This window comes from Phyllopteryx taeniolatus, chromosome 14 (genome assembly GCF_024500385.1).
Source record: "Phyllopteryx taeniolatus isolate TA_2022b chromosome 14, UOR_Ptae_1.2, whole genome shotgun sequence".
In the NCBI taxonomy this organism is placed as follows: Eukaryota; Metazoa; Chordata; class Actinopteri; order Syngnathiformes; family Syngnathidae; genus Phyllopteryx; species Phyllopteryx taeniolatus.
Window position 1 is genome coordinate 23,438,692 of NC_084515.1, and position 14,497 is coordinate 23,453,188.

The 14,497-nt window shown below is 39.4% G+C and overlaps 1 protein-coding gene across 5 annotated transcripts in view; it reads right to left on the reverse strand.

Moving 5' to 3' along the window:
- LOC133489023 (uncharacterized) overlaps nucleotides 1–14,497 on the reverse strand; it is a 214,509-nt gene that overhangs the window by 18,733 nt on the left and 181,279 nt on the right. For all 5 annotated transcript variants that reach the window (XM_061797643.1, XM_061797642.1, XM_061797641.1 and 2 more), the window contains 4 exons: nucleotides 5,444–5,700; nucleotides 4,346–4,482; nucleotides 2,360–2,481; nucleotides 1,237–1,354 (listed from right to left, as the gene is read on the reverse strand). In XM_061797643.1, the coding sequence (XP_061653627.1) occupies nucleotides 1,237–1,354; nucleotides 2,360–2,481; nucleotides 4,346–4,482; nucleotides 5,444–5,700 (634 nt within the window). The remainder of the gene's footprint in view (nucleotides 1–1,236; nucleotides 1,355–2,359; nucleotides 2,482–4,345; nucleotides 4,483–5,443; nucleotides 5,701–14,497) is intronic.

The window sequence follows — 14,497 nt, forward strand, 5'->3', positions numbered from 1 at the left end:
ATCGTCCTCTCCGTTAGTTTGGATTTGCGTTGTTGCTGCTCGGCAACAGCATCCCTCAGGCTTCAAATTATAATTACAGAGAGAACCGCAATCTATCATCTAAGACACACTACTTTTTATGTACAATCATATTTCTTATCAGCGCATACTGCAAAGAAAAGGCATCCTGATGTGCACTGCCCAAAAAAAATCACAATGGAGTCAGGGATCTGGTGTCTACTCATGGAAGTCGATCATCATTATTGAATGTTTGCACTATCTTATCCAAAAAACACTAACAGATGTATTTCATGAAACAGCTGCACAAATGCTAACTTTGCCAGAGGAGCTGTGCTGTGATATATTTAGAGAATTTTCATGAAAAGTGCTAAGCATAACCATTATCAAAACAACCCCAAGTCAAAAGTCAAGTGTTGACTTGAATAAAGCAAATATCCTTGGTGTCAGACAGGGAAAGAGAAACATAAGGAAAAGATTTTGTTGATTTCCTTATGTTTTCGCTTTTCTACTGTTTAATCTCGCGTCAAAGAGGCAATAACATCTGTCTGTGAATATGTTCGTCTCAGTGACTGTGTGAGCGGTATTCATTTTCTCTCTTCGTGTTATTAGCTGTTATAGGCTGCAGCTCCACGCGATGCAACAGGATAAATGGTACAGTAAATTTGATGGATGGATGAGTGAAAGGGATATTAAGCTATTTATATAGATGCTTCAATAATCCATGTCGAGAAGAATGTGCTCCTAGATGTCAGTCGTGGATTGAAAGACCACATCATTCGGTCAACCACAGTAACGATGCAGTATTAGATAAAGATGGACAATAAATGAAATAGTCAGTTATTAACAGTAACAGCCAAGAAACTAGTGCATGTCAAGGGATGGGTTCTGCTCTGATTTTCTAGTCACAGTAGCAGATTAATGAGCTTTAATTGGTTTTGCATTATGTTCAGCCGGATGTGTTAACACAAGGGGAGCGATATAACAGAAAAATCAAGTTGGTCACTAGAAGCGATGGATGGATATTGAGGACGGGAGTCGGAAGGGTCGTTAGGTGTTTGGGTTGGGAGAAAAGAAGGCAAACTAGAAAATAAAAACAAAAAAGGAAGGCGGCATAAGGCAAAAAGGGAAAATATGTGATTAAGAGCATCAAAATGTAAAAAAAAAAGATGTTTCTCTGCTGAGGAAACAAAAACAAATTAAGACAAATAAAATGAAGGGGAATGATTGAGTGCTTACCACCACTGTCCCTGACACTGAAGTTGAGGGCAACGCTGGATTCTGGAGGGATGCTGAAATACACAGTGCTGTCATTGCCTCCCTCATCTCTATCAATCGCACGCAACACCTGCACCACCTGCAACCCAGAGATACAGGGGAGAGCATAAATGTGTGTGTGGCGGGGGTTGGAAAAACAGCAAGATGAGAAAGAAAGAGTAATGAGAGAAACACGCACATGTTGCTTTTAGCAAGCAATAAGCCATTAGTCGGTGTCAGCAGAAATCAAAACAAGCCAAACAATTAGCATAGCGGTGCATGCGAATGAAGTGTACTACACGCTAAATAAATAACTGTGTGACGTGAATCGCCTTGCCCAAATACGCTGCTATATGGCTTTCAATTTGGTGAGAGCATTTGCGCAAGTCAATAGTGGCAGCGGTAACAAAATGAATCTAAAAGGATGTCTTACATCAGCCTAAGCTGATGGGTAATTTCTTTTTAATGAAAAACGGCAGTCATTACGATGCAAGACATCGTTTTAGAGATTATTTGAGCGCACGCTTAGGGAATGCAGAGCTCAAGAGGTTTTCATGCCTTCTGAGCTTGATAGTGAGGCCTTGTGAGTAAGCACGGCAGCATTATGGTATCAGTTGCTGCGTGTGAATATTGGATTGTGTTGTGACTAATGACTTGTCACACACAGAGATGTGCACACGCCCTAACCCATTTGAGGATATCATACACTTTTTTGTTTTTTCCATGGAATTTCACTACAGCTGAGTCACATTGCTGCATAAGCAAACATTACAGGCACACACACTAAAAAAAAAAAAAAAAAAAAAAAAATCCACAACATTCCCATAGAAATTCAGTGACAAAACCAATAGCATGAGCAGAGCAATGAAAACAGCTGTAAAAACAACAGGTGGGAAACGATGCCAAATAACAGAGAGATCCGCGCCGTATACAAAAGCTTAGAATACAATAGCCATTTCTGACTAGAATCAATATTTCAGCAATCTAGAAATTCAAATTAGGCAATTTTACATTATGTCGTAGGGAGAAAATACACATATTATTATTATTATATCGCAAAAAAATACATTACATATATGTAATTTATTGTACAGGACTTGTATACCTTTCCGATGGTGGATGAGTCACACATGGCTGTCGTGTACTGCCTGTCCAGCTCTGGAGCATTGTCATTCAGGTCTAACGTCTCGATTGCAACCAAAACCCGAGACACCTGGCTGGGGTTGTCTGAAGAAGCAATTAAGACACAGATTGTTCACAACACAAAGTCCACACAAAATGCTCCAAATATAAAATTCTATGAACATAATTCCCAGCTGCAATAAAAAAAAAAATCCCTGTAAATGCACACAAAGGTGCAATGCGCACACCATGAAAACAGCTCAATTGTACTTGTGGGTAAACTCAACCATTTTGGTGTTAATCCAAACTTTAGCACTCAGATCCCATTAGTGAGTTTGCTGAATATAAAGTCTGAATTGGCTGGTGCTGCAGCTCCCAGGTCCTCAGATGGAAGGTATCTGACGTTTCCACTGCACACGACCCAAATAAAACGGTTCCAATCTGAGGCACAACAGTCTGAAGTGTGTGCGAGTGTATGCTTGTGTGTGTGTGTGCGCGTGTGAGTGAGAATGTGAGAGAGAGAGAGAGAGAGAGAGAGAGAGAGAGAGAGAGAAAGCATGTAGAGAACAGTTAATCTGCATGGAGTTACACAAGAGTGTAGTTCAAATGGATTAACAGGGGGTATTCTATAGCTCATTCACTTGGATTGACACACTTGAACGAGCTCTCACAGCCACGCTTGAAATGTGTGGGGTCCCATTCTGGCTGAACAGCACATACTGTAGCCACACAAAAATGTGGTAAAATACAATATGTACACACACACACACACACACACACACACACATACAGGTTCTCACTCTTTCCCATTCCTGAAAATCGGCCCTTACTGTACTGTAATGCCATCGGGGTGAATTGTCTGCCCGTGGCCATCATAAAACCTGCTGTGCACAACGTCAACACTGCCTCCAACAGTTTGCTTATTAGCTGGGGCTCATTATTGGAGACAGACACTTACTGTGCTCATCTGTCAACAAAACACCGCTCCCAAAAGAAGCCCTGCAAAATGTTTAGAGCAAAGATGAACTTGATTCTTGGCCAAACTTCTGTTTATGTAAACAAAATTTTACTCATTGCTTAATTGGCATGTCTGACAGCAATGTGGGGAAAAAAGGCGTGTCAAGTATGTGGAAGGAACTTGTTGTTAGAATTAGGTTCGGGTCGTTGGCATTGATGTAAATGTTGAGTCCCGCAAATTTGATGGAAGAGGAAGGTCTGCTCGTCAACTTCATTTGTTATTTGTCTGTTTTCATATCTCAAGTGAAGACTAACTACAAATCACAATGTTTATATATATATATATATATATATATATATATATATATATATATATACATATATATATATCCATCCATTTTCCATACCGTTTATCTTCACTAGGGTCGCGGGCGTGCTGGCGCCTATATATATATATATATATATATATATATATATATATATATTTAGATAGATAGATAGATAGATAGATAGATAGATAGATATTAGATTTTACACCGATTTGATTTGCTTGATTGGTATCAACCGATAATTAGGGATGCTAAAATTCCCCTGAGAATCAAATAGGTTTTCTTATTTTCTTTCCTTTCCTTGCTTTTTTTTTCTCTTTTCAGTTTGATTCCCAACAGAGGCTCAAATAACCCCAAACGTACAGTGTATATTGATTCTTTGGAATGTAGGAACGAAGTATTTGTGCCAACCTAAAAGTCTTCCAATTTGTTTGATGACGCAAATGCTAAGCGGCTTATTAAACTGCATTACACAAGGGATACAGCTGTGCCTTTTTGTGACCATATAATTAGGAGTTTACAACTTGCCTAAACCTAAAAACACATAGACAATTAGGTGAAGGGGTTAGTAGAGGTAAAAAGCTGGATTCATCACTTTACATGCAGAGTAAAAAGAAAAAAGAAAATAAACAGGTGTTGTTGACATGTCACTCTTAAGTGATATGCAAAGAATAACTTCTAACCTCTCTGGGTGGCAATGACAGTAATGTTGTGCCAGTGCTCACGTTCCCGGTCTAGTTCCACGGCTGTAGTGATGAGGCCGGTGTCTGGGGTGACGCGAAATAGAGCCTCTGGGTCTGACTGAGGATCAATGGAGAACCTGGAGAAAACCAAGTGAGAAAAATAGCTGTGTTGAGAGAGGAGGGGTAAAGTGAGGTACAAGAAAAAGGGGGCATAGAGAGGTAAAGTTCAATAAAATCGTGACGCTAAGGGGAAGAGAAAAACGCAATGTGAGGAATGAAAGACGAAAACAGTGTGCGAGGGAGCGATAAGAGAAAGTCTTCAGTCAAATGGCCAAAGAATTAATATAGGGAGATTATCAAAGCTGATAGGGACTCTTTTGAAGTGCGACAGATCATTTGAATATCTCTTTTGATACATCAACTATCATTCAACTCCCCATACACTCACGATTACCACTTTTGCCTATGCTAATTGGGACATCATTTAGTTTCATTGCAGACAAATTACTACCTTACCCTCCTCAAAACCATTGGAATAACCTTCTGCAACAAAGAAGCGTTGGATCTGTGCAAGCGTCCGTGGATGCTTTCTGGCTCAGGGCAACACTGAGTGGGCTTTTGATGATCTTAAATCATTTGTTTAGCAGTAACCGTTGCTAAGCTTCAATCCAAGGAGTTGAATATCCGTGATTTACAAATGTGCCTGAGAATAATTACCAGTATTGATTTCCCCCCCCCCCCTCTGAGAGATTAAAAAAAGCACAGTAGAGCTGTTATTTTATGATAAAATAATATTTAAATTAGGAGTTTTATGGAAAGATAAGACTTGGAACTGTTCAATAAAGGCAATAACAGAAAACATGATGAACAAAGACACTGTTTATATTCAAACATAGTTGTGTGTGTCAAACAAAATCATTCAAAGTACACAGTATACTGGTAATTTCCCTTAAAGACAGTAAAAATTATGACATTTTACGCTTTATACTCATGCAAATTTTTATACTATTAAAATAAGAGCACTGTCCAGTAATATAGAGCTGGAGATTAAGTTTAGTTACAGTGAGGGCAATATAAGGGCAGGAAATTTGAATTTACCTGATGTTATTAGTTAGACCAGTATCTGGGTCGACAGCGCTGACTCGGCCCACAGTGCAGGCTGGAGGGCAGTTTTCTGAAACATCCATGTGGTATCGTGCCCTGGAGAACCTTGGAGGTTCGTCCGCATCCAGCACTGCGACTCTGATTGAAGCTCGGTCTTTAATAGATCCTCGACGCAAGAAGCGAGGGTCCACGGTAGGGTTGAGAACCTCCACTGAGAAGGAGTAGGAACTGCGGCTTTCATAGTCTACAGCCTGGCGAGAGAATGATTGTACAATTAGTAACAAGCATCGGCATAGCGTGGAACCACTTAAGCTCTGGATACATAGCTATATGTATCCAGGTAGTCCTTTTTAGAGCGGCGATATGGAAAATAGTTTTTTTCCCTTTGCACGCTATTTTCAGCCTCGAAATACTGCAAGTGTTTGTTTGCATATCAAAAGCAGAAAGATAGAAGAGGAGAATTATTGTGAGAAATAACAACTCAAGAGGCAATCAGCTTCAGGAAATAGAAAATATATAATGGTACTCTGTTAAATATCCTATATACACTGTAAAGAATACTTTGATATTGTATACATTTACAATCACACTTGAAAAAAACTCTATACATCACCATGGCAACTCATGGCGTCATCTACTTTGAGCCTGACTAAGATTGAGTTGAAAGCCTCCTTTGCATCCTAGCATCTACAGAGATTGTGTTTTGGATTGGAACCTGCTCTCATAATGTTTTATGAGACCTATTTGCCTGAGGTGACCATGTGATATATTATATCTAATCTGCAAGCTCTGATCATCTTTGAAGAGCAGCTTGTTACACAGTGTGGACAAATAGACACATACATGGATATTGTGTGTGGAAAACAATAATGAGTGTGGGTATGTTTATGAGCTGCTCAGAGTGGTTCTTTTCAGTGTACATGGCTTTAGATCTTCTGTCAGTATGCGCGTGTTCTTAAAGTATGTCTGCAAGCATGCATCATTTCTTTATGAGTGGCACAGAAAAAGCATGCTGGGCAGCAGATAAATAGGATCTCTGGCTTTGCAGAATATTTTCTGTCAGATTCTAGTAAAAAAAAAAAAAAAAAAATCTTTGTGACTATTCAGGCTTCAGTGGGAATATTGATATACTCTTTCCTGCTCTCCTTATTTCTGGTCTCTCATTTTCTATTCCCCCACATCCCCTTCTCTGTGAATTGACATGTTGTATTGGAAGAGAGAGAGAGCAATGTAATTGCTAGCATATCGCGACAGAAAGCAACAAACGTAAAAAAAAAATAAAAATAAAAAATAAAAAAAAAGGCAAATGTCTGATGAAAGAGGCAAAGACAAAGAGGCAGTGGGCATGTATGTGTGTGTGTGTTGTGTTGGGAACGGAAAAGTTGTCTTAACATGATTCTCATTAGCAAATCAGTCCGAGGAGGAGAGGTGTCACTGGCACTGTGGGTATACACTCATCGCCATCGCCCTCCGTTTTTCATCCAGCGCAACATCAAGCCAATCTGCCTCCCACATTCTTTCCTGACACACTCCATCACCCGCCCACTGATGCCCACCCATCTCTTTTTCCTAATGTGTCAGTGACAGGGGGCAAGCTCGAACAAACCTCATCACACACTCAAAAGCTTTGCCCTTATTCGTCTGAACAGGAAACACTTATCACCCACAAGAGCAAGTGTACCATGCCCCCCCTCCCCCCCCACACACATAAATTAATTGGGTTCATGTGAATCAATATTTCCATGCACTGACACTTCACATTTTCATATTTCTCTGCCTCCAAACACATTTTCTCTCAGCTCTGCCATCAATTCTACTTCAGAGGCATTTATAATTATTCAGCTTGTTTGACATTGTCAGTAAAATGATCATTTTACTTTAACACAGTGAGTACTAGTGAATTACGGCAGGGTTATAGTAGATCATACTGTATTGTACAACAGTAGGCTGGTAAATAAGGCCGTGACGATTGTGCATCGAAACAGAAAACCGCCGTCTCCAAATATACAATCCTGTGTTGTCTTTGAAATGGCAGAACTGCAACAAGCCCTTTCAACTGTGTTCCTCTATTCTACATATTGCCCGAGGTTACAGTGCAACCAAACTTAATATAATTTATATTAATATTTTTTTAAGTTAATTTCATAAAAAGTAAGCCTAAATTGAAGATACATTTCTTCACCAAGCCTCCTCCAACTGCTTGTCATGGCATTACTTTTTCCGGTCTGCCCATTTTGCTGTCACGCGAAGTCAGTGAAAGTCCATCTTCGTCCCCAATGTTGTGTCCAATAACGTAAGCACAACAACTGTGTGCCAACGGTACTTTTTTCCAACTCACTACTATTGTGCGCATTCCATAACATGCCTTTTGCAACACTGCTGTAACACCTGTAGGGCAGTGTAGTGTTTAGTTTGTACTTCGTGCTTACTGTTCTTAACCAGGCTGTGCAGAGAGAGCGCTAGGCTGTTGCAACTCCTTTGAGAAAGTGGGAGAAAAGTTTTTGTTTTCACCTGTCTTGTTATTTAATTTCTGGTTTACGAGTGACTATTATAATTAAATTTTTTACAATCATGTACCATTGAACGTCCTAAATAAATAGTCTAGAAATAAGGACTGATATAGAAATGTCTGGTTTATTTGTGCCACACGTTTGTGTGTGTGTGTGTGTGCGTGCGGTGTGTGTATGTGTGAATGTTGTTTAACATCAATGCTAAACTATATTCATAATGAATAATGTGACTGTCGATGAAAAGCTTCATAGCTTGTGACCAGAATGTATGCAAGGTAGATCCCTCGCTCGGTACGTTCAAAATGAATGGAGCCGGCAGCTTCCTTTCAAATATCCACATTTTTCCTTTAACTCTCGCCAGCATCCTCTCTCTCTTTAACAACCTGCTTGTTCCTTAACTCTTAATCTATCTTTTTATGTTTTAAGAAATGTGATCCAGTACAATATATTGTATATGCAGCATCAAACGCCTATACAGATTGGTTGTTCAGGGCGTCCATATATACAATCGCTATTTAGGATGGACATCTCGTTACATCTGCGTAGCCTACCCTTCCCGCAATGCAGGAGCCAATCATGTTGAAGCGGGGCGAGTCTTGCTGAGAAAGGGCGTGGGATTACTTAGAATTTCTATGAAATGGGACGTTCCCTTTCCGGGTGTTTCATCTTTTGTAATGTTTTGTCTTTTGTGAAAGTGTTTCGGCTTTTCTTGTTTCCTGATTTGGCTTTTGTTAATTTTTTTCCTGGAATGTAAAAGTGTTTCACAATTTGTTACATTATTTGCACTTCCAGGCCACCGTAGAGGTCAGTGAGGGGAAATGTATCCGAGTAAAAACATACATTTTATTCAGGAAATGTGGAGTAAAAGTAAAAGTGGGCAGAAATATGAATAATGAAGTAAAGTACAGATATGTGAAAAATCTTAGTATTATATTATCAGACCATTTATCATTAAGAAAAGATGCATAAAATCCATAATCCAGCCTCTACAATGTGGGGAAATATATTCTGCTGCTTGGGTTTTTCAAAATAGCTTAGGGAAAATAAATCATTGTTGTTTAAAACCCACACAGTATTAATTTATTCATCCAAAACACAAACACACACAGACACACGCACACACCTATCCACACGCGCACGCGCACAGACACACACCCATATGTTCTTTCCTTTTATGCGCTAACTCCATGGTTCTTTTTTAAGTGGGTATTTAGAAAAAGGATTCCCACTAATAATAGCTTAATAGCCATTATTAAATTCTTATATTATATTGTGTGGTTAGCACATCTTCTTCACAGTTAGGTGATTGGAGATCCTCAGCTGGGAAAGGCTACAGCTACCGGTGACCTTAATGTTGGACAAGTGGTTAAGAAAATGGATAGATGAATGGATAATTATTACGAACTATTTGTATTTTACACTTCTGCCTAGCATTATCAGTTTTGGCTATGGAAAAACCAAAATTCATGTTTATACAAATACATGACATCCATTTTTCATGTCCTTGGAGCTGCTTATTTAGAGTAGCATCAGAGTTATCAATTGTCAAGTGTGTAAACAGCAGCCTCAAAAAATAAAAAATTTAAAAAATGCCGCTTTGTTATCCTGGTTAGCAAGTCAGTCTGCTTGCTTCTAGTTCTTGTTGTGGGAATGCTGATAATCGAGCCCGATGTGAAATGGACCATATGCATTACAACGCATTAAACGTTTCCAGTGGAAAGGTTAGTTTCTGCTGTCAATATGTTACAAGCTACTGGGATGCCATCTGACTGACAAATAACCTGAGGTTGTGTAATAGGTATATTCAATAGTTTGGTGCAAGTACTTTTTGAGGTCGAAATGGCATCAGAGCTATATACTGTCAAAGACGAGAAGCTACTCTTACAGTCAGCACTGCAGTGAGCACACGTGAGAGTGAACAGTGAGCTATGTTCAGCGACGACTCTGTTTTGAGTTTTAACACGTTTCCCATGTTGTCGCTACGCGTTTACATGCCAAGTTGAAGCTAACATGCCACGTTACACTGAATTGCTACATGTATAGAGTCTATTCATTTCAAGGCAGAGCATGTTTCTGCGGTCATATCATAATAACCCTATACCAGGGATTACCCAATATTGACCCAGATTAAAACAATTTTTTATTTCATATGACCCTAATTTATAAAAAATTCCTGCTGTAAAATCGAAATGAACGTGAATTAATTACAAACAACACCAAATCTGACTTCCCAAAAATCTAAAATCTGTTGGGTCCCGATACTATCAGCACCGCGGTCCCCCCAAGGATGTGTCCTCTTTCTACACAAACAACTCAAACTGACTCTCAAGCTCCGGAAGAACAGTCATCTGTGTCATCTAAAACAGTGACGAGTTGGCTTATGAACGGGCGCGAAAGCAGTTAATGCTGGAGCCAAACACGCTCAAATCTGTGGCGATTACAACTGCCTTGTGTCAACAATTGAGACCTTTGTTTCCTGGGGACTAGAATCTCTTATGAACGTCCTCCTCACAAATGTCCAGTTGAGGATGTGCTTTGTGGCTACTAAGTAAACACATCCTAGCACAGGAGCTGTTGTCTCTTTTCTACAAACCAGCAACTAAATTGGTTCGATAGTCATCCATCACAGTCTGGTTTGGTGCTGCTACAAAGAAGGAGAAAAACAGTCTGTATGGGATAGTCGGGATGGCAGAAAGCAAAAATCAGCCCCTTCCTTCATGAGAACTCCAGTAACTAAGAATTGGGTATAGATAGTCCCAGACTCATCCCATTCCTGGACAGAACCTCAATGTTATTCTCTCTGATAGATTCTAGAGAACGCTGCACATCAAAACCACCAAATCAAGTATGTTGCTAGTGACATCAGCAACAACCTCCAAAGGGCAAGAGAGAAAGTATCGCAGAATATTCCATGACAAAAAGTACACAGAGTACACCAGGAGATCAGTAGGAGGAATAGAAAGGCCAGGCTGGAGTTTGCCCCAAAAGTACAGTGACGAGCATCAAAATTTATGAGATGGTTTTATGGACTGACGAGACAAAGATGAACCCTTAACAAAGGGCTAGAATGGCTGTAGCGTTGGGAAAGGTAGGATTTTGTAATGAATCCAAACATAAGCCCATCTGCACAACTCAGTAGGCCTATAGCATGGCTTGGGCTTTTATGGCTTCTCCTGGGACAGGCTCAATAATCTTTGTTGATAACAATATGGCACACGCAAACAGAACATTGATACACGTCTGTTAAAGAGAGATGCAAACAAACTGATTTGGAAATCCTTATAATGATAAAAAATTAACCTGCCCACGTAAATCTCCAGACACAATCCCTATAAAGGCATGCATTTTACCTGCTAAAGAGATGAGTGAAGGGAGTCTTAGCGAAAAATGGTTCTGATCTTTGGTGTCTGGGGATTGCCATGGTGTGCTGTAAGTAATGATACTGTCATTTTTTTCTAAACAATCAGCATTCTGTAACGTCGAGTTTGATCATACTGTGTAATTTCCATTTTAATGGCTCTCACAATTAGGACAAATTAATTAGCTAACCTACTTACAGCAGTAATGAAACCTGATGCACACCTCCTCAAACAAGCTGACCCAGAGGCAAACATGCACATTTTACAGTGTGCGTGTCTTTGTTTAGCTCACGTTGTACAGTCGATGCACAAGACTTGCCTGGCTAGTCTTGATATTACAAGGTGGTTCTCCAGCCTCACTGTCTGTACTGTAATTGATGATGTACTAAAAACTCAATGATCATTTGAACACCGTCCTCTCCTTGTGCTGACCGGAGAGACTGTGCCCCACACACAACTTTACTTCTTTTGCGTGTGTCCTGCTGTCCTTGGTGTTTCTTTTTTTTCTGTACATTCTAAATCAAAATCGTGCATCACATTTGTCTGATGACAAGTGCTTTGGACGTTTCTGCCAACCAGCATAACTCCAAGAGTTGAGGGAACAAAGCTTCTTCTTAATCTCCCTTTTGACTTTGTTCTCCCTCTGCTGTCTTTCCTCTTCCTCTCTCATGGTCTCTTGTCTTGTGTATCTCTCTTCTTTTACTCTCAAATTCAGCGAGCCTCCCATTTTTCAACTTCTGACCAAGACATCACTCGCTCTCTTCTTTCCCCCCATCACTTTCTTCCTCTGAGGATATTAACACAATCTCTCCTCCTGAGAAAACAAACACAAATAATCCTGGGTTTGCTGCTGGCGTGTGACCGAGGATTAGCCAGTCGTTTTAAATGCGAGCATATGGAAATAAAAACCGCAAACTGACACATGCACAAGCTTGCTTATCCCTCAGGTATGTGGCGAGATTCTGGAGGTGCATAAATAGTAGGCTTACACAGCTCGCAGCTGATCAAATGGGACACACCTCAAATATGAAGCTCCTGAATAAGGATGATGCTGATATATGTTATTATTTCAACTGATTGACATAAAGTGGATGTAAAAAGTCTACACACCCCTGTTCAAATGCTAGGTCTTTGCGATCGAATATCAGACCAAGATAAGTATTTTCAAAGCTTTTTACACCATTAATGTGACCTATAATCTGTACAACTCAATTGAAAAAAACTTTTAAAGGGAAAAATACAAAAATAAACAGACAATAACGTGGATACATAATTACCCTCAAACTAATACTTTGTCGCAGCACAATTGGCTTACATAACAGCATTCATTCTTTTTGGGTAGGAGTCTATTATTATATAACATCTTGTTGTGGCAATATTTGCCCATTCTTCTATGCAAAAACCTTCCAAATTTGTCACTGTAGTTATGGTGTTGTTTTGGTGATGAGCATGGTTGTGTTAACACCAAACACACCTTTTGGAATTACAGTATTGCAAAAACGTTGCATGTTGTCACATGTACTTAATGGCCATTACTTGCCAGAAATTCCTGCAGCTCCTTTAATGTTGCTGTTGGGCTCTTGGCAAGCCTTCCTGACCTGTTTTCTTCTTGCCTTTCCATTGATTTTAGTGGGACGTCCAGTTCTTGGTGATGTCACTGCTCTGACAAACTGTATTCTTTTTCCACTTTATGTTGATTGTCTTAACTGTGTTCCATGAATATCTAATGGCTTGGAAATTCTTTTGTCCCCTTCTTCTGACTGATACCTTTGAACAATAATATCCCTCTGATGCTGTGGAAGCTCTCTTCTGACCTTAGCTTGTGCTATAAGATGTGACCACAAAGCAGATATTTATTTTAACTTCGCCTCGCTCGGAGATATTTTTTTTTATTTCAAATAAATTGTACATGTTAAATGGTGGAAATGGTGCAAAACGTTTTGACTGATTCATCTTGGTTTGATTTTTTTATGTCACAAAAACCTGGCATTTGAACAGGGAAGTGTAAATTTTATATCCGGTACGTACACCCACATGCTGCAATCTTTCTTACTTGAGGACTATTGCGGCATTTTATAATCTAATATAAAGTAACGCCTTGATGTAAAATGTTTTAATTGGCAATTTCAGAGACCTATATTTGGCATTGTACCATCGGAAGCTGCCTGTATCTATCTGTCCCATTCATATGACATAATTTGTCATGGCTTCCTATGAGTATATCAGCTTCGTGTTCAATTAAACAGGCCCAGATTTCACACTGAATAATTACATTTGTGAGTAAATTGAGACGAGATCGTCATTATTTCAGTATTCATAGTTTTTGTGACATTTTTGTTTGGTGGTGTTCTTTAAAAAATTTCTCATGTAAAACGAGTGCTTTTGCTCAATAGAAGTTGAGAGTGTGTTACATTACGTGTCAGAGACCATCCAGCATCATGAAGTGCTTTAATGCGGACTCTTTCATTTTTTAGTATAAGCACTTGATGTTTTACCATTTTGTTCATTAGTGAGGAATTACAAGCTAAATTAATCCTTTTATACATCATCAATGCATCAATAGAGAGTAGAGCCGTCGTGAGCCTGGTAGCTAACGTGTGGTGGAAAAATGAGCATTTTGATCGATTTACAACTACACAAAATGATAATTTTCAGAATAAATCTTAATTGCACAACATTGGGATTGTTGATGTGATTTTGATGCCTCAGGCCGTTGTAATCCACCAGGGTCCAATCTGGAATTCTTTAGAAATGTGTGAGATCGCGTTCTTCTCAACCCTTGTGGATTTTGATTTTTTAAAAGGTTCCTCAATTAGTACACCAACCACTAGTCTGAGCCCACCCACTACATATTTCCCTCAGGCACTACTGAAGTCTGCTAATTCTCCTATTACCTTCCACTTATACTTTGGCCTTGTTTATGCGTTCCATCAAAACTCAATTAGGTGCAATATGTACATCATTTTTAGTAAATGAATGGGGTGCAAGCATGCTCCCTGATTAAAGAGAAAAGCAGATGAATTCAGAAAAAAAATTAGAAGAATCTAGAAATAAGGAATGAATTAGAAATGTCTGATTTATTTGTGCTACACGGTGTGTGTGCGTGCGCGTGCGTGCGTCTATGTGTGAATGTGAATAAGGCTTAGTCACAGACAACCAATCCTTACTGTCTAACATGG